Here is a 21404-nt window from a genome sequence, read left to right as displayed (position 1 = left end):
TTCCTGTTGGTTTTGATTTTAAAATTTATATATTTGAAAGGCGGAGTTACAGGGAGGGAGAGATGAGACAGAGAACTTCTATCCTCTGGTTCACTCCCCAGAAGGCCCTAATGGTTGGAGGTGGGCCATGCTGAAACCAGGGACCTGAAACTCCATCCTGATCTCCCAAGCACTTGGGCCATCTTCTGTTGGTTTCTCAGGTGCATTAGCAGGGAGTTGTATTAAAAGTAGAGCAGCTGAGACTTGACACTCAAACCAGTGGATGCCTGGGATCCACTGTGCGGTGGGCGGCAGAGGCGCAAGGCGAGCTTGAACCATCTTCTGCTTTTTCAGGCCATTAGCAGGGAACTGGATAAGAAGTGGAGCAGCCAGGACTGGAATTGGTGCCCATATGGGATGACAATGTTGCCGGCGGTGGCTTTGCACCCGCTATGCCACAACACTGACCCCCCCCACAATTTTTTTTTCTACTCTGTTATTTCCCTTTGAGGGTCTCAACTTTATACTGAAACTTGGTTCCAATCCTGTTTCAGGTGGGCCCAGGATGGACAAACTACCCCCACTTTACGGGGCAACTGAGAAGGCCTGAGCTCATTCCCTAATGTGGTTTTCTAGTTCTCCCTGCCATTTTTGGTTGATGGGCATTTTCCTTGCAAGCTCAACTATGTAATTAAGAGGATATTGTTATATAGCCAATAATGCTAGTGATTTTTTTTTTTTTTATGTTACGGAAGATTTTTTTAAAGTTACCTACCCAGCTGTATAGCCAGAAGCAGAAACACTCCTCTCCTCCTCCCAGAAATCTCTTGCTCATTGCTGTAGCTGTCCCATACTGACAATTGCCTGGCTCATGGTGGGGGTCAGTAGGTGTGTGTGGAGAGATCTGGGGGAGCCTAATGTTTCCATTAGGTATTGATTCTTCTCCTTGCAGAGGAAGCAAGAGGTGGTGCTCCATATTCATTCATGTCAGACAGTCAAGGTAGTTGGCATCCTGTGCTTTAGCTTCCTGTGAAGGACTTTGGTTTCCTATTTTTCACTCTTAAACTTTAAAACTCTAATGTTTTCCTAGATGAGGGGCCATTAGCCAGTTGCTAGCATAGTTTTCCAGCCCCATAAATTGACAAATTAAAACCATGCCTGGGGAACCATTACTGCCCAGTGTCTCTTTTTATGCTGGCACTTAGAAAGTTCATACACTGATTAAATTGACCTTTACAGTGGCTCTGCTAAGAATAGCAACTACAAGATGTGGAAACTGTTAAGGGAAATGTTGTTAGTCTCACAGTTTATGCCACCACCAAAGAGATGAGATAATTTTTTGCATATGTACAAAAGGCATACTGTTCATCCTTTTCCATTGTAAAAATGTTCTTTCCAGTTCGATGTTGGTCTTAATTTTTGTTTTCTTTGTTGCCTGTGTTCTATTTATTTATTTGAAAGATTTATTTATTTATTTGAAAGGCAGAGTTACAGAGAGGCAGAGAGAGAGAGAGAGATCTTTTGATGGTTCTGATGGTTCACTCCTCAGATAGCTGTGCCGATTCAAAGCCAGCAGCCAAGAGCCTCTTCAGGGTCTCCCACAGGGGTGCAGGGCCCAAGCACTTGGGCCATCTTCTACTGCTTTCCCAGGCCATAGCAGAGAGCTGAATCAGACGTAGAGCAGCTAGGACCGGCGCCTAAGGGGCAGCTTTACCTGCTACACCACAGCATCGGCCCCATGCCTGTGCTTTTTGTATGGTGATCATGTACACCACACCAGGACAGAAGGCATGTGCCTGTAACAAACAAGGATGCTAGTCAGCGCGCTGCGGCCGGCGCATCGCGCTGATCTGAAGGCAGGTGCTTCTCCTGGTCTCCCATGGGGTGCAGGGCCCAAGCACTTGGCCATCCTCCACTGCCTTCCCAGGCCATAGCAGAGAGCTGGCCTGGAAGAGGGGCAACCGGGACAGAATCTGGAGCCCCAACTGGGACTAGAACCCGGTGTGCCGGCGCCGCAAGGCGGAGGATTAGCCTAGTGAGCTCCAGCGCCGGCCGCTAGTCATCCTTGAGGCCAGAGGCCTCTACTAAGGGTGCTCATTCTTCACACAAAATTGCTTTTTTTTTTTTTTTTTTAAATTTATTTGAGAGGTGGGGGGAGGGGAAAGAGAGGGAGATAAACTATCAAGTTTGTCACTCCCCAAATGCCTGCAACAGTCTCTACCCAAGGTTGAAGCCTGAAGCTAGGAACTTAATCCAGATCTCATTTGTGGGTAGCAGGAACCCAATTACTTGAGCCATCACTGCTGCCTCTGAGGATATTAAGATTAGCAGGAAGCTAGAATCAGGAGCCAGGGCCAGGTATTGAACCCGGGCACTTAGAATCAGGACACAGGTATCCAATGCCTTTAACTGCTAGGCCAAATGCTTGTCCCAGAGTTCCTTTTTAACAAGTTCTGTAGCTCTGGCTTTTTTTTTTTTTTTTTTTTTTTTTGTCATGGAATTTTGTGCAAATGAAGACATTGCCTGGAAGAAGGTATATTTAAATGTAAATCTGGTCTTGTCAACTCCCTGCACTGTCTGGTTCCACCCTCACCACACACATACATACCCTCCCCTCCCTGCTTACTTAATTCCCATCCTATTTCTTCTTTTAAGTTTTAAGCTTTTTATTCAATGAGAGAAATGCACGGAGAGTGAGGGTCCTATGAAAGAAAGGGAAATCTGGATTCATACCGAGCAGCAGGAGCCAGCCACGTGGAGCATGTAGAGTTGGGGCGGGTGGCCCGAAGGCCACGCACCCCGAAGGTGCAGGGACTGCAAGTGGGTCCAGGGAAAAAGGGCTGGGCCCACCCTGTCCCAAGCCTTTAATCCACTTGCAAAGGGGAGTGGTTCATTACCCTGATTGGCAGGTGGGTACACAGGTGTGTCAGGTAGGGGCATGAGGTCACACAGGGGCGTGGTGAAGAGGTGGCCTGCCAGCTCACAACCTAATCAACTGTTTCCTTCTAGCCAAAGAGCTTCACTGGCACCATTTTCTCCGCCTGGAATGTTCTCCCCATCCCTCTTCTGGTTACCAACTCTCCAGCCATCTGGTAGCTTTGGGATGATGCCTGAGACATAGCAAGTGCTTGGCACACATGAGCTGTTCTTCACCTTGGCTCTCCTTGCCTACATGGAGGTCCTATGGTCATCATCTTCTAGCAGCATGGTGCCTATTCTGGGTGTGAGAGGGGATGGGAGATTAGCTCCTCTCCTTAGGGAGACCATGATTTGTTCTCTTATCATACTGTGAATAAAGGGGAAGTGGAAGGGATAGTTACTATTCACTGTTTAGCACTTTGCCTGAACAACATAATATGTGCAATGGGTTGAAGATGCTTAGAAGAAAAGCACAGGTTGGGCTGGCACTGTGGCATAGTCGGCTAAGTCTGCATCTGCAGTGCCAGCATCCACTGGTTCATGTCCCAGCTGCTCCTGTTCGGATCCAGCTCTCTGCTTATGGCCTGGGAAAGCAACACAAGATGGCCCAAGTGCTTGGGCCCCTTCACCTGTGTGGGAGACCTGAGGGAAGCTCCTGGCTTCTGGCATCAGATTGGCCCAGCTCCAGCTGTTATAGCCATTTGGGGAATGAACCAATGTGTGGAAGATCTTTCTGTCTCTCTCTATATATAACTCTGTGTCTCAAATAAATAAATAAAATCTTTTTTTTTTTTTTTAAAGCATAGGGTAATCATAAAGGATGCAAAGCACTTTCCCTATTTGACCTTTCCATTGTGTTCTCTCTGGTTTCCTCTTCTGTTCTCCTTCATGGTCTGGATCAGATACACTGAACATTATTGTTCTGAAATAGTTCTAAATGAAGGCACCAGTGCTGTTTGGATGATCTTTCATGCCCTCCAATTTTGGTTCACAAAATAATGTTGATAGTAGGAGCTCAGAAAAATTAGGGAATTTACCTAGGATCACAAAGTTAATAAGCCTAGTGTAAGAGCTGGGCTTTGAACCCAAATTTAGCTGACTCTTTTTTTTTAAAAAAATATTTACTTATTTATTTGACAGGCAGAGTTACAGACGAAAAGTGAGAGAGAAAGGTCTTCCATCAGCTGGTTCACTTCCTAAATGGACACAACAGCCAGAGCTGGGCAGACCCAAAGCCTGGAGCCTGGAGCCAGGAGCTTCTTCCAGGTCTCCTACATGGGTGCAGGGGCCCAAGCACTTGGGCCATCTTCTACTGCTTTCCCAGGCCATAAGCAGAGAGCTGGATCGGAAGAGGAATAGCCAGGATTAGAACCAGCGTCCAAATGGGATGCTGGTGCCGCAGGCGGAGGCATAACCCACAATGCCACATCGCAGGCCCCCCAGGTGACTCATAGCTCAGGACCCAGGACACTTAAGTGATTTGGAGGTCTTTGAAAGTCCTCTGAGTGATCCATGATTTGACTCCTTATACAAAGAACAGTGGAAAAGCACCAAGAAGTGTTTGCGTAGGCATCACAGTGTTTTTGTTGTTGGTTTTTTGAGTGAGAGGCCATACAGACTCATGAGCTCTTGCCATGACTTGAGGTTGCTGTGTCTGAGATGGGACGGAGGAGTAGGTAGGATAATACTGCCTTGGAGTTGAAGGGGATGTTAGAAATGGTCTTAACCAGCCTCAGGACCACTGAGTAACAGGTCCAAAGTCCCATTCCTTGATAGTAGCAGAGCTGCAGCTGAACTCACCACTCCTGGATTTGGCTGTCATCCCAGCAGGTCTCTCTGGAGGAGCTCACCTCACACATTTCACCATCCCCCAAACTGCTTTCTGCTGCTTCTGCACTGAAGGCCCACGAGCCAACTCTTTCCTTCTCCCTGAGGCAGTAAATGGCAGTCAGTGTAACCGAGCCCATGCCGGGTGCCGTGGGATCTGTAGCTGTAGGAAAGGGGGAGGGGCGCAGGGCATTAGCATATGGGGTTCAAACAGGGCAGATTAAATGCTGCAGCTACCGTTGTTCTTCCCCGGCAAGTGGAGGCATTCTCTGTTCAGTACAGCGGGGTCTGTTTATGCCAGGCCGCCGCGTCAGGGCACAGAAGAGTCGAGAGAAAAGCTGACCCCGGTCCCTGATGAGGATGCCCCTTGTTTTGATTTGAAACACGTTCCATCCCACGCCTCACTCAGCACCAGTTGGCTGCCCTGTGCTCAGAGCCTGGGCCTCATGTGGTGGGTTTTGCTGAAGCAGAGGTGTCATGGAGTCTTCATGCCCTGGGACGTGGGCAGTACAGCCTCTTTTAGAAACTATGTGGACACTTTGAACCGTGCTCTTGCAAGCTGGTGCCAGAAGAATGGCATTTGCAGGGCCTGGTAGACTCGGGAGAAGGTTTGTGATGTCCATATGAAGGGAGTGTTTTACTCTGAAATAAGAGAAGGTTGTATTCTAGCAAAAGCAGCAAGCACGCATCTGTTTTCTCTGTGTGCCATCAGAGGAGGCGGTGGCTGCACAGCCACTCACCCGCTCAGTGTCTCATTTTACTTGTGGTGGGCGTGGGAAGGTTAAGACAGGAAGAACACTTTTTGCAGTACTGTGAAACCTTCCTTATTACAGTTTATGTATGCCTTTTTCTGTGTTTCCTAAACTCCTCTGTCCCAGGGTGAGAGACTTTGAAAGACCAAGAAGCACCTGAGGATACGTGGTGGAAAGTTGGGCTCAGCGGGGATCTAGCTTGCAGCTGTGCCCTTCCTGCAGGTGCCTTTCCTCTTGCTGCCCAGCCGCTAGCCCTGCAGACAGTACTTTGTTTATACCGTTGGCCAAGCAGACAGTTTAGTAAAGCCAGGCCCGGAGAGAGGAACCTACCATGTGACTCAAGTTTCCACTGGCAGCCGTCCGCCCGGATGTGCACTGTGGGCAGGGTCAGCCTGAGTGGTAGCAAATACAATACTGTGGTTTGAGTTTCTTTGCCGAGCAGGGTTTTCTTCTTAACTCTGAGTTTCCTGAAGATAGAGACAATGTCTTATTCATCTTTGTATTCCTTGTGTCCAACACAATGCTTGGCATAAAGACAGCACCTGGTGTACGATTGTGTCAGTAATTTAGAATAAAGAAATATTGAAAGAGCAGATGGCTTATGTTTCATCAGATGCATAACAGCCCAGAGGGCATGTTAGGCTGAGGTTAAGGTTGCTTGGTAGGGTATTTCAAATGTGAAATATAGATAGAAAAAGCAAGTTCACCTTCATCAGGCCATTAGAGCTGCGAATAGAATTTGGCAACTGCTAGGTGGTTACTCAGCAGTGCCATTTATGTAGCTGTCCCCGATAAGGGACAGTACAAATCTAGGATCCAGTCAGGATTCTTAGGAGATCATCATTTGATAAGCAAAGTGATAAAGGAAATTGAAATTAGGCTGGGCCACCTGCTTACATGGTCCCTTTTCTGAAGAATGAGGAATTTTAATAGCATATTTTTTTAGTAGCGGATCCTTATTAATTTACACTGTAAACTAATCTTGGAGATCAAATGTTTTAAAGGAAGAATGGAATGATCCGACTAGATGCTAATCCTGGAGTACATGCCCCATTAATTATTCTGGGAAGTTTCACAGAAAAGCCGGTGTTACTTAAAACATACTGCTAATTACAGGAGAATTGTCACCTTCCTGCCAGCTAGCCCCAGAACACAATGCTGTGATGGAACTGAGGCAGCCCTTGCCTGTCCTGTATGAGGACAGCTCCGCAGTCACTGGCTGCCTCTGTGTGCCAAGCCCCCTCCCTACTCTCATAGACCACATTTCTTTCCTAAATTCTGCTGTTGTCTGGTTCTTTTTCACTTTTTATGTTAATGGAATAAACAGTGCTACAAACTGTTTGGAGGGTGGGTAGGTGGAGGGAGATGAGAAGAGAAGTACAAGTCCAAAGCTGCAGTCTCATTTGCTGCTGTGCTTTTTGACTTTTAGGATAAGGAAGCCTGTGTGGGCACCAACAATCAGAGCTACATCTGTGACACAGGACACTGCTGTGGACAGTCCCAGTGCTGCAACTACTACTATGAACTCTGGTGTAAGTCTTTGCCCAGGGGTTCTTGGCATCCTAGGGTCCAGGTTATTGCCTGTGCCTGGCAGGGAGCCAAGGACTGGCCAGCCCATTCCTGGTTTTCTTGAGGACAGTGTTTACAGGTTCCCCGAGCGAAGAAGAGTTCTGGTGCTCTCTGAAGCCTGGGGGTATGGGCTGAGCCTCTTCAGAGGCCTTGGTTGCCACCTCCTGCCTGAGGTTCTCCTTGATGCCCTCTCCATCGTGTGATAATCAGGTGATAACAACCTAGATGCCTTCTTGGGCCAGCCCAGCACAGGTCTGGCGGCTTCACGAGGAGAGATTGCTGCAGCCATGTCGCTTGCATGCCAGCCGAGCTCTAGAGGCCAGCGTGCCTGTAAGAACCTGTGAGAACCATGTGGTACTGTTTCTGAGGCCCACTCTTAAAGCAACAGTCTTTGCCTCGGTCCCTGGAGAAAAGGAAGTCTTGAGTTTTGTTTCTTCCTCATTTCCCAAACTGAAGCATCTGGAGGCTTCTCCAGTGCATGTAACCTGTTCCTGTCCCCTCAGTACCATGAGGAGACGGTCCTCGTCTTGCCACTGGCCTTGCTTGAGGCCAGGACCACTTGCATCTCCCAGAGTGGCACAGTGGTGGTGACATTGTAGTGGCTTTCTTTTTTTTTTTTTTTTTGACAGGCAGAGTGGATAGTGAGAGAGAGACAGAGAGAAAGGTCTTCCTTTTTGCCGTTGGTTCACCCTCCAATGGCCGCTGCAGCCAGCACATCGCGCTGATCTGAAGCCAGGAGCCAGGTGCTTCTCCTGCTCTCCCATGCGGGTGCAGGGCCCAAGGACTTGGGCCATCCTCCACTGCCTTCCCGGGCCATAGCAGAGAGCTGGCCTGAAAGAGGGGCAGCTGGGATAGAATCCAGCGGCCCAACCAGGACTAGAACCCGGTGTGCCGGCGCCGCAAGGCGGAGGATTAGCCTGTTGAGCCACGGCGCCGGCCTGTAGTGGCTTTCTGAGAGTGACCAGGGTTGCTGTAGCTAACGGGCTTTCTCCTGTGATCTGGGAGCTCAGATGGAACAGTTTCAGGTGCTTGACGAGGAGTGGGAGGATGAGGGTGTCCTTTGGACAGAGGGGCCCCAGGTGACTGACGTTGCAGTAGTTGCCACTGCAGGCTGTTTCCCCAGATCATTCTCAGCCCCCATCATTGCCTCCATTGGGAACCAGACGTGGGGCTGGTTTGCCCATCTGTCTATACGGCACCCCCATCACCCCTGCCATTTCCGCCTTTCTCATCTCCCCACTCCCCGCACCAAAGCTAGGATCAGGAAGCAGCCAGGACTGTTGTCCTGTCAGGGAAGGAAATCAGTCCCTCGGCTGAGGATTGTCTCTCTGAACTGCAGTCAGAGCTTGTAGCCGGCAAGAGGGGGTCCTCCGGGCGGGACCTCTCCCTCACCCTCACTTTTCCCTCTCAAGGACGGAGGAATGGCTCTTCTGTCTCTCTGAGGGGTAGTCTCCATGCAGGAGGGGAAGGGCACTGGGCCTCCTTGTAGATGAGCAGTGGCAGAGGGCACAGAATCGTTGCTATTTTAGAAGGGGTGGGGCTGAGAAAGTTACTGAAAACACCAAGTGCTGAGCAGGTGGATGGTAGACGGGTTGTGTTTAAATGTTTTAAAATGCAGATAACCAGAGGGTTCAAATGTTCCCTCCCACACCTTGTTAAAACTCAAGTCGAAGCTGAGGCTGCCAGAAGGCCCCAGAGCTGCAGTTTGTTTTTCTGGGGTCCTGCCCAGGCTGCATCAGTTCCAGAAAGGAACAGAGCTGCTGATGGCACCATCTCAGATTGACAGAGCCTCCTGGGCTGTCACAGAGCAGGTTCAGTAGCCACCAGAATTGGGTCATCAGGGGTGGGGTGGCAGGGACAGAGAGACCCAGATGGCAGAGAGGTAACCTAGGAAGCAGGTGCTTTACCCAGAGGCTTAAAGTTAGAGGAAGAGCTGCATGACTGGCTAATTATCTCTCCAGTTAAGATGGGGGGTAGGGACCAGCATTGGGGCGTAATAGATTAAGCCACCGCCTGGAGTGCTGGCATCCCATATGGGCGCTGGTTCAAGTCCTGGCTGCTCCACTGCTGATCCAGCTCCCTGCTAATGCTCCTGGGAAGGCAGCAGAAGATGGCCCAAGTCCTTGTACCCCTACACCCACATTGGAGACTCAGATGAAATTCCTGGCTCTGGCCTGGCTCAGACCTGGAGCAAACCAGTGGGTGGAAGATCTCTCTCTGTGTGTCTTATCTCTCTTACTATAACTCTTCCTTTTAAATAAATAAATTTAAAAGAAAAGGGGTGGGTGGGTGGATAGGGGAGTGAAGGGAAGCAAGCCAGACAGAGAGCAGTGTCTGGACTAGGAGAAAAAGACACATTCTCCAGGCTGGCACATGCTCTCCAAGTTCTGGAGGGACAGAGACTGTAGCAAAACATTAGTCTCATGTGCACCCTGCAGCGATGCCCAGTGTAGATTCTGGCACTCTCAGAGCTCCTGGTTTTCCTCCCTGATGTGTAGGAGTGAGGCTCAGTGTAGGAATGAGCCCTGGAAGTTCACATCAAAACAAAAAAAGCACGTTTTGTTACCTTAAGCCTTCTTCCCTCTAATTGTGCCTCTTCACTTTGTCTGAAATGCGAAAATTACCGGCTTTTCTTCAGTGTCCCACCCACCTCGCTTTGGAAGGAAAAGACTGCAGCCAGGAAGTCCTTGGCAGGGTTCTGCTCAGAAGGGTGCCTCTGTGACGGTGCTTGCCTCCAGGAAAGACTTCAAGGGGAAAATGCCGTTTTTACCAACCCTTTCACCTCTAAGCTGCCAAGTTTTCCAGTGCGCTGAACACTAACATACACATACTGCACCCGGCCCCTCGTGCACACACAGACCTGAACTTTGGCCAGTAGCCTTTCCCCCGTATCTCTGGTGTGCATGAGACAGGAACTAAGGTTCTGTTTTCCTAGTGCAGTGGTTGAGGCCATAAGGACCTGGTCATTGTTATTGTCTCCATACATTTTTATGGTGCTTGTATTTTAATTCATGATCATTTATTTATTCATCAAACCCTTATTCCCGTGATCTTCAACTTCAGTGAACATCAGAATTTCCTGGAGGGTGTTTGGCACTGTGGCACAGCGCATTAAGCTGCCACTTGAGATACCAGCATCCCATATTGGAGTGCTGGTTCCAGTCCTGACTGCTCTGCTTCTCATGCAACTTACTACTAATTAAGGCAGCTGGAGATGGCCCAAGGTTGCCTACAGGAGAGACCAGGGTGGAGTTCTGGCTTCTTGGGCCTGGCACAGGCCTGGCTTTTATAGTCTTTTGGGGAGAGAACCAGCAGATGGAAGTTCTCTCTCAACTCTGTCCTTCTCTGTCATTCTGCCTTTCAAATAAATCCTTTTTCTTGGAAATAAAAATTAAAAGGATTTTCTAGAAAAACAGATTTCTGGGCTCTGCTGCTATAGTTCTTGATCCAGCAGATGTGAGGTGGATCTGAGAATCTATAGTCCTAACAAGTTTCTGGTTGCTACTGTGGCCTCTTCTGTGCTGGAAACTGAGGGAGGGTGGGGTGGGAATGACAGACACAGTCCTGGCCATCAAATAGGTAATCTGGCAGAGAGAGGAGATAAGCCAAGATGTCTAACAATGATGTGTATGTGTTGGGGGTGGCAAAGGAGAATGTGTGTGCCAGGACTGCTGTGGATGTTCAAAGGGAGAGTTTGCTTTGACTGAATGGAATTCGGGAGGGCTGCATGGGTGAGGTGACATTTGGAATGAGCTTTAAAGGGTGCAGAGGATTTACGCATGTGGAGAAAGATAGAACACCGGCAGCCAAGGTCCCCTGGGAAAGAGCAGAGTATTCATCTTGTTAAGTGTTTCCCTGAGGCCGTGGGCTTGCCTGCAAAGAGATGGGAGATGAGGAAGGACCCTGGTGTGGACAGAACTCTTCCAAGTGCCAGGCAGTGTTAGGGTCTTTACCTCAGGAGCAGCCCTGGCAGGTACACACTTCATCTCCGTGTCTTGGGCTCAGGCCGTGAAGGTACCACTCAGTTGGTCACAGCTAAAAAGTCAGACTCACTCCAAAGCCACTCTCTTTCCAGCGTGTAAGCACCAGACTGTAAGGATGATGGGCCATGTTCACAGACGGTCTTGAATGCCAGGCTAAGCACCTTCTAGGCGCATGTTTAATCTCCACCTGAAGGCACCTTCATGGAACACATAAAGCAAAGGAGACATTGGGAGTCCAGCAACGAACTCAGCATCACAAACCCTGAAGCCAGATCTCCCAGTTCTCATCCGTGTGCTCTCCTCAGCTGTCAGCTACAGTGTCCAGGGGGAGGTTGAAGTTGGGAATGTCCTGGGATGATTTGGGAGAATTTCACTCAGTCGTTGGTTTTCCATGGTTTGGTCTTTAGTGGAAAGAAGGGAGTGTTTCTGGTTGGTGGAATTTCCCTGAGGTGACGTGAAACAGAATTAGCCAATCTAGTCAGTGCTGCAACTTGTTTTTTTCACCTGCTAATTTTTCTTGCTTGCTTGCTTGCTTTTTGAAAAGCAGAGCAACAGAGAGAGAGGGACAGATATCTTCCATCTGCCTATTAACTCCCCAAATGCCTACAATAGCCACAGCTGGGCTGAAGTCAGGAGCCAGGAGCTCCATCTGGAACTCTCATGTGGGTGGCAAGGATCCAACTACCTGAGCAATCACATGCTGCTTCCCAAGGTGCACATTGGCAGGAAACTGGATTGGAAGCAGAGGTGGGACTTTAGTTCATCTTAAGGTGCTCGCGGTCGACCTGCTGTCAGGAAAGGCCCACAGCATTTGCTATGCTGAGCTGACTGGCCAGCAGGGAGCTGCGATTTCCTTCTGCACCCCAGTTAGAACCCAGCTCCCCAGTGGTCCCGGGTTTCATCAGTAGTAGGGGCTCTAATACCAGCTGACATAGCACCTTGTTCAAGGTGGAGCTCAGTAAATAGGGGTTGACAGATTTTCCAGTGAATTTTGCCAAGGATAGACTAGATGCAAACTTTGGACTTATTCCTAACCCATGTTTTTGTGTTAATACTTTTTGAGGATTGAAAGTGAAATTTAAAGGAAACTCTTCCCATCTGTGGTTATGCCTGAAACAACAACAATAATAAAAAACTAGGGGCCGGCACTGTGGCGTGCGGGTAAAACTTCCGCCTGCAGTACCAGCGTCACATATGGGCGCCAGTTCGAGTCCCGGCTGCTCCATTTCTGATGCCACTCCCTGCTAATGGCCTGGGAAAGCAGGAGAAGATGGCCCAAGTGTTTGGGCCCCTGCACCCAAAAGGAAGACCTAGAAGAAGCTCCTGGCTTTGGATCAACCCTGCTTCGGCCGTTGTGGCCGTTTGGGGTTTGAACCAGCAGGTGGAAGACATCTCTCTCTCTCTCTCTGCCTCTCTGTAACTCTGCCTTGCAAATAAATAAATACATCTTAAATAAATAAATAAATAAATAGCTAGTGAATACCAAATGTCAGGCATGGTTCTTAGTAGTCTTCAGTATAATTCGTTTAGTTCTCAACGATAGTTGAGTAACGTAGATACCATTATTCTCCACATTTTACAGATGAAGTCACTGAGTTAGAAAATGGTTTTGTGGCCAGCGCCGTGGCTCACTAAGCTAATCCTCTGCCTGCGGCTCCAGCACCCCGGGTTCTAATCCCAGTTGGGGTGCCGGATTCTGTCCCAGTTGCTTCTCTTCCAGTCCAGCTCTCTGCTGTGGCCCGGGAGTGCAGTGGAGGATGGCCCAAGTGCTTGGGCCCTGTACCCGCATGGGAGACCAGGAGGAAGCACCTGGCTCCTGGCTTCGGATCGGCGCAACGTGCCGGCCATGGCGGCCATTTGGGGGGTGAACCAACGGAATAGGAAGACCTTTCTCTCTGTCTCTCTCTCACTGTCTAACTGCCTGTCAAAAAAAAAAAAAAAAAAAAAGGTTTTGTGGCCGGCGCCGCGGCTCAATAGGCTAATCCTCCACCTGCGGCGCCTGCACCCCGGGTTCTAGTCCTAGTCGGGGCGCCAGATTCTGTCCTGGTTGCCCCTCTTCCAGTCCTGCTCTCTGCTGTGGCCCAGGAAGGTGGTGGAGGATGGCCCAAGTCCTTGGGCCCTGTACCCGCACGGGAGACCAGGAGAAGCACCTGGCTCCCGGCTTCGGATTAGCGTGGTGCACCGGCCACAGTGGCCACTAGAGGGTAAACCAACGGAAAAGGAAAACCTTTCTCTCTCTCTCTCTCTCTCTCTCTCTCTCTCTCTCTCTCCACTCTGCCTTTAAAAAAAAAAAAAAGAAAGAAAATGGTTTTGTGAGTGGGGATCTGAACCCAGGCCATTGGCCCCTTCCAAATACGCAGTCATGGTTTTGGGAACATTGGCCAGATGAAGTCCCGAGTCCCTGAAGTCTTCATTTCCCAAGTTCAGGCCTTTGCTACAGTGACAGTGGCAGGTGCTGGCAGCGCTGAGAGCTGTGAAGAGCCAGGGAAGTCATGCCATTCGGGGTGGGGGTGCGGGTGCAGGTGGAAGGAGACTAACTTACAGCTGCTTGGCTTCCTAATGGGGAATTTCCTGCCAGTTCAGGAGTGGTATTTTCCCAAGTTTGTAGTGAACTCTGGGACACATGACTCAGTTCCTATAGTGGACTGCGATTGTTTTTAAAAACATGTTTTCCATTTTACTTAGCATGACATAGCAAGGGCACAGCTTGCCCAGTTGTCTTGAGGAAAGCACGTGTTTGAGGGACACAAGGCAAGAGGACTGTTGATTTGTATTTCTCTCCTGTGCATGTCTTTCATTAGGCCTTACTGTTTTAAACTCTCTCCTTTGGTTTTTAAATCTTAGCTAGAAGATTAAAATGTGGCCCATCTCCATAGGGACCGGTCTGAGTATTCTCCCTTCGGAAGGGGAAGGGACACAGTGGACTAGAGTGGCTCCTAGGAGACCCGGATTTGTGAGGTTCACGTCGGGTTGTCTCCTGCCTTACTTCCCATCAGGGGTCTTTTCTGTTCCTGTACTAACATCTTATCCGGCTACCACGTGTGTTCTGCTCTTGAATTGTTTTCACCCCGGTTTTGATATACACAAATGATTCCTTTGTGGATTTATGTTAGAAATAAAGAAGGGCCAGGACCAGCACCATGGTGCAGTAGGTTAATCCTCCACCTGCGGCACCGGCATCCCATATGGGTGCCAGTTCTAGTCCCGGCTGCTCCTCTTCCAATCCAGCTCTCTGCTATGGCCTGGGAAAGCAGTAGAGGATGGCCCAAGTCCTTGGGCCCCTGCACCTATGTGGGAGACCAGGAAGAAGCTCCTGGCTTCAGATTGGTGCAGCTCCAGCCATTGCAGCCATTTGGAGAGTGAACCAATGGAAGGAAGACCTTTCTCTCTGTCTCTTCCTCTCACTGTCTGTAACTCTACCTCTCAAATAAATAAATAAATAAATAAATCTTTAAAAGAAAGAAAGAAGGGGCCAACACTGTGGCATAGAAGGTTAAGCCTCCACCTGCAGTGTCAGCATCCATTTGGGCACTGGTTCAAGTCCCAGCTACTCTGCTTCCTATCCAGCTCCCTGATGGTGCACCTGGAAAAGCAGTGGAAGATGGGAAACCCGGAAGAAGCTCCTGGCTTCAACCTGACCAAACCCAGGCCATTGCGACCATTTGGGGAATGAACCAGTAGATGAAAGATCCTCTTTCTCTCCTCTTTGTATCTCTTTTTAAAAAAATTTTTTTTTAAGATTTTTTATTTATTTATTTGACAAGTAGAGTTACAGACAGTGAGAGAAAGAGAGAGAGGTCTTCCTTCCGTTAGTTCACTCCCCAACAACAACCGCAACAGCCGGAACTGCACCAATCCGAAGCCAGGAGCCAGGTGCTTCTTCCTGGTCTCCCATGCGGGTGCAGGGGCCCAAGCTCTTGGGCCATCCTCTACTGCTTTCCCAGGCCATAGCAGAGAGCTGGACGGGAAGAGGCGCAGCCGGGACTAGAAGCAGCGCCCATATGGGATGCCAGCGCCACAGGCAGAGTATTAACCTACTGCGCCATGGCGCCATCCCCATCTTTTTAAAAATTTTTTAAAAGATTTTATTTATTTATTTTGAGAGGTAAAGTTACAGACAGTGAGAGGGAGAGACAGAAAGAAAGGTTTCCATCCGCTGGTTCACTCCTTAGATGGCCGCAATGGCTGGAGCTGTGCTGATCCGAAGCCAGGAGCCAGGAGCTTCTTCCACATCACCCACACAGATGGGACTTGAGCCATCTTCTACTGCTGTCACAGGCCAGAGAGGAGAGCTGGATTGGAAAAGGAGTAGCTAGGTCTTGAACCAGCACCCATATTGGGATGCCAGCGACGCAAGCGGAGGATTAACCTACTGTGCCATAGCGCTGGCCCCCCCTTTTTTTTTTCTTTGACAGGCAGAGTTAGTAAGAGAGAGAGAGACAGAGAGAAAGGTCGTCCTTCCGTTGGTTCACCCCCAAAATGGCTGCCATGGTCGGCGCGCTGTGCCGATCTGAAGCCAGGAGCCAGGTGCTTCCTCCTGGTCTCCCATGCGGGTGCAGGGCCCAAGCACTTGGGCCATCCTCCACTGCCTTCCCGGGCTACAGCAGAGAGCTGGACTGGAAGAGGAGCAACCGGGACAGAACCCGGCGCCCTAAGTGGCACTAGAACCCGGGGTGCTGGCGCCGCAGGCGGAAGACTAGCTTAGTGAGCTGCGGCGCCGGCCCCGTTTTTTCTTTTTTTAAACAGTGTTAACTCATTGTGATAAGATGCATGCATGTGGAAATACTTCTTTAATATATTTTTTAAGATTTATTTATTTGAAAGAAGGAGAGATAGAGATAGAGCACTTCCATCTGCTGGTTCACTCCCCAAGTGGCCACAGAGGCTGGAGCTGGGCCAGTCCGAAGCCAGAAGCCAGGAGTGTCTTCTGGCTCTCCCACATGAGTTCAGGGACCCAAGTACTTGGGCCATTCTTGGCTGAATTCTCAGGCATGTAAGCAGGAAGTTGGATTCGAAGTTGAGCAGCCACGTCTTAAACTGGTGCCCATAGGGGATGCCGGTGCTGCAGGTGGCAGTTTCACCTGCTGTGCTACAATACTTTACCCGATTTCTTTCTTTCTTTCTTTTTTAAAATTTTATTTATTTAAAAGGCAGAGCTACAGAGAGAGAGAGAGACAGAGCTTTGATCCACTGGTTCATTCCCCAAATAGCAGCAACAGCTAGGGCTGGGCCAGACCAAAGCCAGGAGCCAGGAGCTTCTTCCAGGTCTTCCATGTGGGTGCAGGGGCCCAGGGACTTGGGCCCTCCTCCACTGCTTTCCCTGGTGCATTAGCAGGCAGCTGGATTGGAAGTGGAGCAGCTGGGACTTGAACTGGCGCACATATGGGATGCCGGTGTCGCAGGTGCCAGCTTTACCTGTTATGCCATAATGCTGGCCCCCTGATTTATTTCTTTATTTCAGAGGCAAAGTACAAAGAGAAAGATCTTCCTTCCACTGGTTCATTCCTCAGATGCCCCAGTGGCTACAGCTGGTCTGGGCTGAATTCAGCAGCCTGGAACGCCACCTGGGTCTCCCACATATGTGGCAAGGGTCCAAGTACTTGAACCATTTTCTGCTGCTTTCCCAGGGATGTTAGCAGGGAGCTAGATAAGAAGTGGAGCAGCCAAGACTCCAGCTGGCGCTCATATGGATTGCCAGTGTCACAGATGGTGGCTTAACTTAATGCGCCACAATGCCAGCCCTTGGAAATACTTTTTAAAAGTTAAGCACAGGACCACTGCAATGAGAAGAGGAAGAGCTATGGGGCTTCTTCCTCTCCCTACTCTCTCCCACTCGCCCCCGACTCTATCCACAGGGCAGAGAGGAATAAGGGAAGGCTGTTAATGGCCTACTGCAAGTACAGGCCAAAGAGAGTGGGAGCAGATTGTTTGTGGCAGTGGGAGATGGAATTGTACCAGATTATAGAGAGAGCGGAAGAAGTCATTTGCACTCTCCAGGGAAGAGATGGGCCTGAGGCAATTAGAATTTTCCACCTTCACTTTAGTGATTCTTTCATTACAGAGGCCTACAAGGCAGAGAAAGCCTCCAATCTTTTTGATGCTATCAGGAGAACCCTACAAATTCCATTGTCAGAGGCACCTCTGAAGCCCCTTGCGATTGTGAATCTTCTGAGTTGAGATTGTGGAGAGAGGGGAGATGGGTGCCAGGAAAACGTTAAGCATTTTCTCAGAAGCCTCTTCATAGAGGAAGAAGATGCTGTTTTAAGTGGCGAGCAGATTTAAATCTAACACATGGATTAAATGTAAATTAACTGGGTGAAGCCCGACAATGCCAGCTTCAACTGTGTGGGCAGTGTGTACTGCTTATTCTGAGAGCCACCCCCTCTGGCTGGTACTCAGTCCCTGTGTGCCTCTCCGCCTTGCCCCGCCCCAGGGTTCTGGCTGGTGTGGACCATCTTCATCCTCCTGAGCTGCTGCTGTGTCTGCCACCACCGCCGAGCCAAGCACCGCCTGCAGGCCCAGCAGCGGCAACAGGAAATCAACCTGATCGCCTACCGGGAAGCCCACAACTACTCAGCGCTGCCATTTTATTTCAGTACGTACCCCAAAGGCTGCCCCGCCCCCGCCTCGGTCCCCCAGGCCCAGACCATACGTTAGTGCCCAGAGCTGCTGTGGGCGTGGAGGATTTGCCCTCCATGCCCTACACAGAGCAGGAGCTCACAAGTGCTGGAACAAGGAGTCCTCCTTCAGCACAGGGGAGCAGGCGCGGGGGACGCAGCTCATGAAGCCACTGGACCATCCCAGAGCTCACAGTGGCTGGGTTCTGGCCAGGTCCCTGTTCCTTTAGAGGGTTGTTTTTGTTTGTGTTAAAGGAAGAGAGGGGGATGATGTGAGTGAATGGAGATTTGGAGTTCACTGGTCTGGCTTCCTCCCATTTTGCTTACTGCTGTGTGATACACTTGAGCAGAGATTGCCATGAAAGGGGCAGGTGTAGGGGTGACTTCCTAAGAACCCACCAACTTAGACGAGCACTCCTCAGACTTCCTGGACTCCAGTGGAGGCCCAGCTGGGCAGCTTGTCCAAAGCCATTCTGCAGTGTGTTCTGCATAATAAAATGGTCACAGTTACTTCAGTTCCACATCTAGGAGGGTTAAATGTACAGTGCCTGGCATATAGTAAGTGCTCAGTAAATGCTAGTGATTATTGCTGTGTTGTAATTAGGTCGTCTCTGCCTCCGGGCATTCCGTACCTTCAAAAGATAACTCTCCTGGTGTGTTATTAATAAGCCTTGAATGACAAAGGCCCCTCCTCTGTCACTGATAACCCTAGGTCTCTTGATCTGTTTGTCTTTCCAGACCACTTCTTGCCTCATAGAATGAGGAGCAACACAGATTGCTAACCTCCCGGAGGAAGTTCATGGCACACGTAGAAGGGTGGGGGAAATAAAAAAGTGGTGGGGAAGTCTGGGGTTAGGTCCCTGGCCCTGAGGCCTATGGGACACAGCGGGAGGACTCGGTCTAAGCAGAAACATGAGACTTGCTGTGCATATGGAAACAGGCCCACTCTGGGCAGAAGCTGTTTCTTGGCCTCCACTGCATTTGCATGACACTCTGCCTTAGCTCCAGACGGTCCTGAAGTCCTTGCTTAGGAAGCAGCTTTAGGGGATCTCAGATTTCAGGAAGCAGGATCAGGTAACTCCCCGCCTGCCCTCTTTATCGGCAGAGTCGCTCAGAGCCCTCTCCCCTGCCCGCGACCAGGAGCTGCGGCCATGCTGGAGTGGGAAGACATAGTACATGTGTTTGGTGTGAACTTTGCAACCTGTCTGAGGACAATTGCCAGTGTAGTAATTTCTCCTCCCTACCTCCCCCTTTTAGGGTTTTTGCCAAACTATTTACTACCTCCTTATGAGGAAGTGGTGAACCGACCTCCAACTCCTCCCCCGCCATACAGTGCCTTCCAGCTGCAGCAGCAGCAGCAGCTGCCTCCACAGTGCGGCCCTGCAGGTGGCAGCCCTGCGGGCCCTGACCCCACCAGGGGCTCCCCGGGGGCACAGAGCAGCCCCTTGTCTGGGCCCAGCAGAAGCAGCACAAGACCCCCAAGCATCGCTGACCCTGAGCCCTCCGACATGCCAGCTGACCAAGCAGCTCCCAAAGCCTCTCGAGTGGAGCCCAGCGGCTCTGTGGCCGGTCTCGGGGAGCTGGACCCAGCGGCCTTCCTGGACAAGGACTCAGAATGTAAGGAGGAGCTGCTGAAAGATGACAGCTCTGAGCATGGTAGTGCACTCCCCGACAGCAAAGACAAGACACCAGGCAGACACCGCCGCTTCACGGGCGACTCGGGCATTGAGGTGTGTGTGTGTAACCGGGGCCACCATGACGATGACCTCAAAGAGTTCAGCACACTCATCGATGATGCTCTGGATGGGCCTCTGGACTTCTGTGACAGCTGTCACGTACGGCCACCTGGTGACGAGGAGGAAGCGCTCTGCCAACCCTCCGAGGAGCAGGCGCGTGAGCCTGGGCACCCGCACCTGCCACGGCTGCCCGCCTGCCTGCTGCTGAACACCATCAATGAGCAGGACTCTCCCAACTCGCAGAGCAGCAGCTCCCCCAGCTAGAGCAGGCCCTGCCTCCACCCAGGAACTTGGCAGAGCACCCATGGTAGGGGAGAACCACGAGAGAAGCATTAATGACTTTCCGAGAGAGTAGCACGGCCACTTCGCTGTTCTTTCTTCTCTCCTGCGTTTTCCTACATTTCCAGGTACAGTTTGAGGTGTGGGTGCCTCTCCCCACAAGCACAGTGCTGCGGAGGACGGAGAAGCTGGTTCTGTGACTCATTCCTCTCACCCCACTCCGTCGTCCTCTGCTCCGTTTTCAAGTCACGTCTCACCTACCTGTCTGGGTCAGAGAGATGTGCGTTTTCAAAGCTGGGACTGTGCCCTAAGAGGATTCTTTCTGTGCTCTGGTTTTTCTTTAAGAGAACTTTGCTGTGTCTCAGTCCAGGAAAGGGAGCCCATCTCAGCACTGGGTAAAGAGGGAAGCTCACAGGTGCCCCAGGATTGCCACCCGTGGCTGCCAGCATCTGCAGAGCTGGGATTGGATTAGTCCTGGGGGGGGCAGGTTGGGAGGGGCTTGTTCTCAAATCCCAGGTGACATGATGGGTGCATTGCTGGGCATCCTCCACGCTTCCTCCCCCCGGCCTTTGGCTGGCTGCAGACTGGTATGCAAGATAACCCTGCCTGCTCTTCCTTTTTTTTAAAGAAACAGAATCCAGCTGAAAACAAGAAGCCTACCAGTGGGCAGGCAAGAATTATCTCCTAGGAGGAGGAAGTTTGTGGCTCTTTCCAAAGTGGCCTTCTGGGAACCCGGCCGCAGTAGAGCCAGGAGCTACTTTTTGTGCAGGCTTAGACTGGGGCTGTCTCTGGAAGCTCTGTGAGCACAAGGCCCTGGCCATGGTGGGCGTGCAGCTTCCGCATCTCTGTCCTTTGGCTGTGCCCACAGGACCAGTGCCCTCCTCCATCCCAGCACGGGGTCGGCTTCCATGTCTCCCTGTTCTTTGCGAGCTGACGGGCTGAGGAAGCTGTGGGTGCTGAGAAAGGGCAGCCCCGCCTCACGTGGTATTTTCTCTTTGATTCTGAATGGGGTTTTTTTGTTTTGTTTTGTTTGTTTTTTGTTTTGTTTTAAACTGACCACTTAGGAGAAATACCTTGGTTACCTGTGGTTTTCACACCCTGTCCCTGCCCCCAACTTTGTGTGGGGTGACTCCTTTCCCTGTAGCCGACATAAAGAGTCTGAGTGGCCGGAGGGGCAGGGGTTGGGGAGGGCAGCGTCCGGAAGGACCACAGCATCCTCTTGCTGCTGCTTGGCTCCAGGTGCCCGGTTGAACTTTGACAGTAAGCTGAGCAGAGACAGCAGACGGCCGAAACCGACGTTCCCTGCCCAGCCGCGTTCATGTGAAGAGTCTGGTTCTTCCCCCACTCTCAAACGATGATACTTAGTCTAAGCATTGATGTTATGGCAAGAGAGGAAATATATATATATATATATATATACACACACACACACACAAACACATATATGCATATATATATACACACACGGAAACAGACAAATCCAAGGCTGTGAGGTGAATGAACATCTCTGTTTGGATTCCACAAAACCAAAATCCATGTCGAACAAAATGACTTTTTGGATGATCTGTGTGTCTGTCCGTTGTATGTGAGCCCCGAGCCCTGTAGTCCTGTGAAGATGCTTTGAATGGCAGCCATTCTGCTCCCGTGTACTGCACGCCCGGAGCAGACGTGGCCCTCTCAAGGTAATTTATTTTACGCATTTACTGTTTACTGAACACATGTCTGACTGTGTACTCGGTGTAT

The 21404-nt window shown here is 50.4% G+C and overlaps 1 protein-coding gene across 2 annotated transcripts in view; it reads left to right on the top strand.

Annotated features, from left to right (window-relative positions):
* WBP1L (WW domain binding protein 1 like) overlaps positions 1-21078 on the top strand; it is a 73573-nt gene extending 52495 nt beyond the window's left edge. For both annotated transcript variants that reach the window (XM_062214492.1, XM_062214494.1), the window contains exons 2-4: positions 6907-7009; positions 17463-17624; positions 18904-21078. In XM_062214492.1, the coding sequence (XP_062070476.1) occupies positions 6907-7009; positions 17463-17624; positions 18904-19646 (1008 nt within the window). In that variant the 3' untranslated portion in view covers positions 19647-21078. The remainder of the gene's footprint in view (positions 1-6906; positions 7010-17462; positions 17625-18903) is intronic.
* Positions 21079-21404: the final 326 nt, after the last annotated feature.

The sequence above is a fragment of the Lepus europaeus genome, chromosome 17 (genome assembly GCF_033115175.1).
Source record: "Lepus europaeus isolate LE1 chromosome 17, mLepTim1.pri, whole genome shotgun sequence".
Lineage (NCBI taxonomy): Eukaryota > Metazoa > Chordata > Mammalia > Lagomorpha > Leporidae > Lepus > Lepus europaeus.
This window is presented reverse-complemented; position numbering and strand designations above follow the sequence as displayed.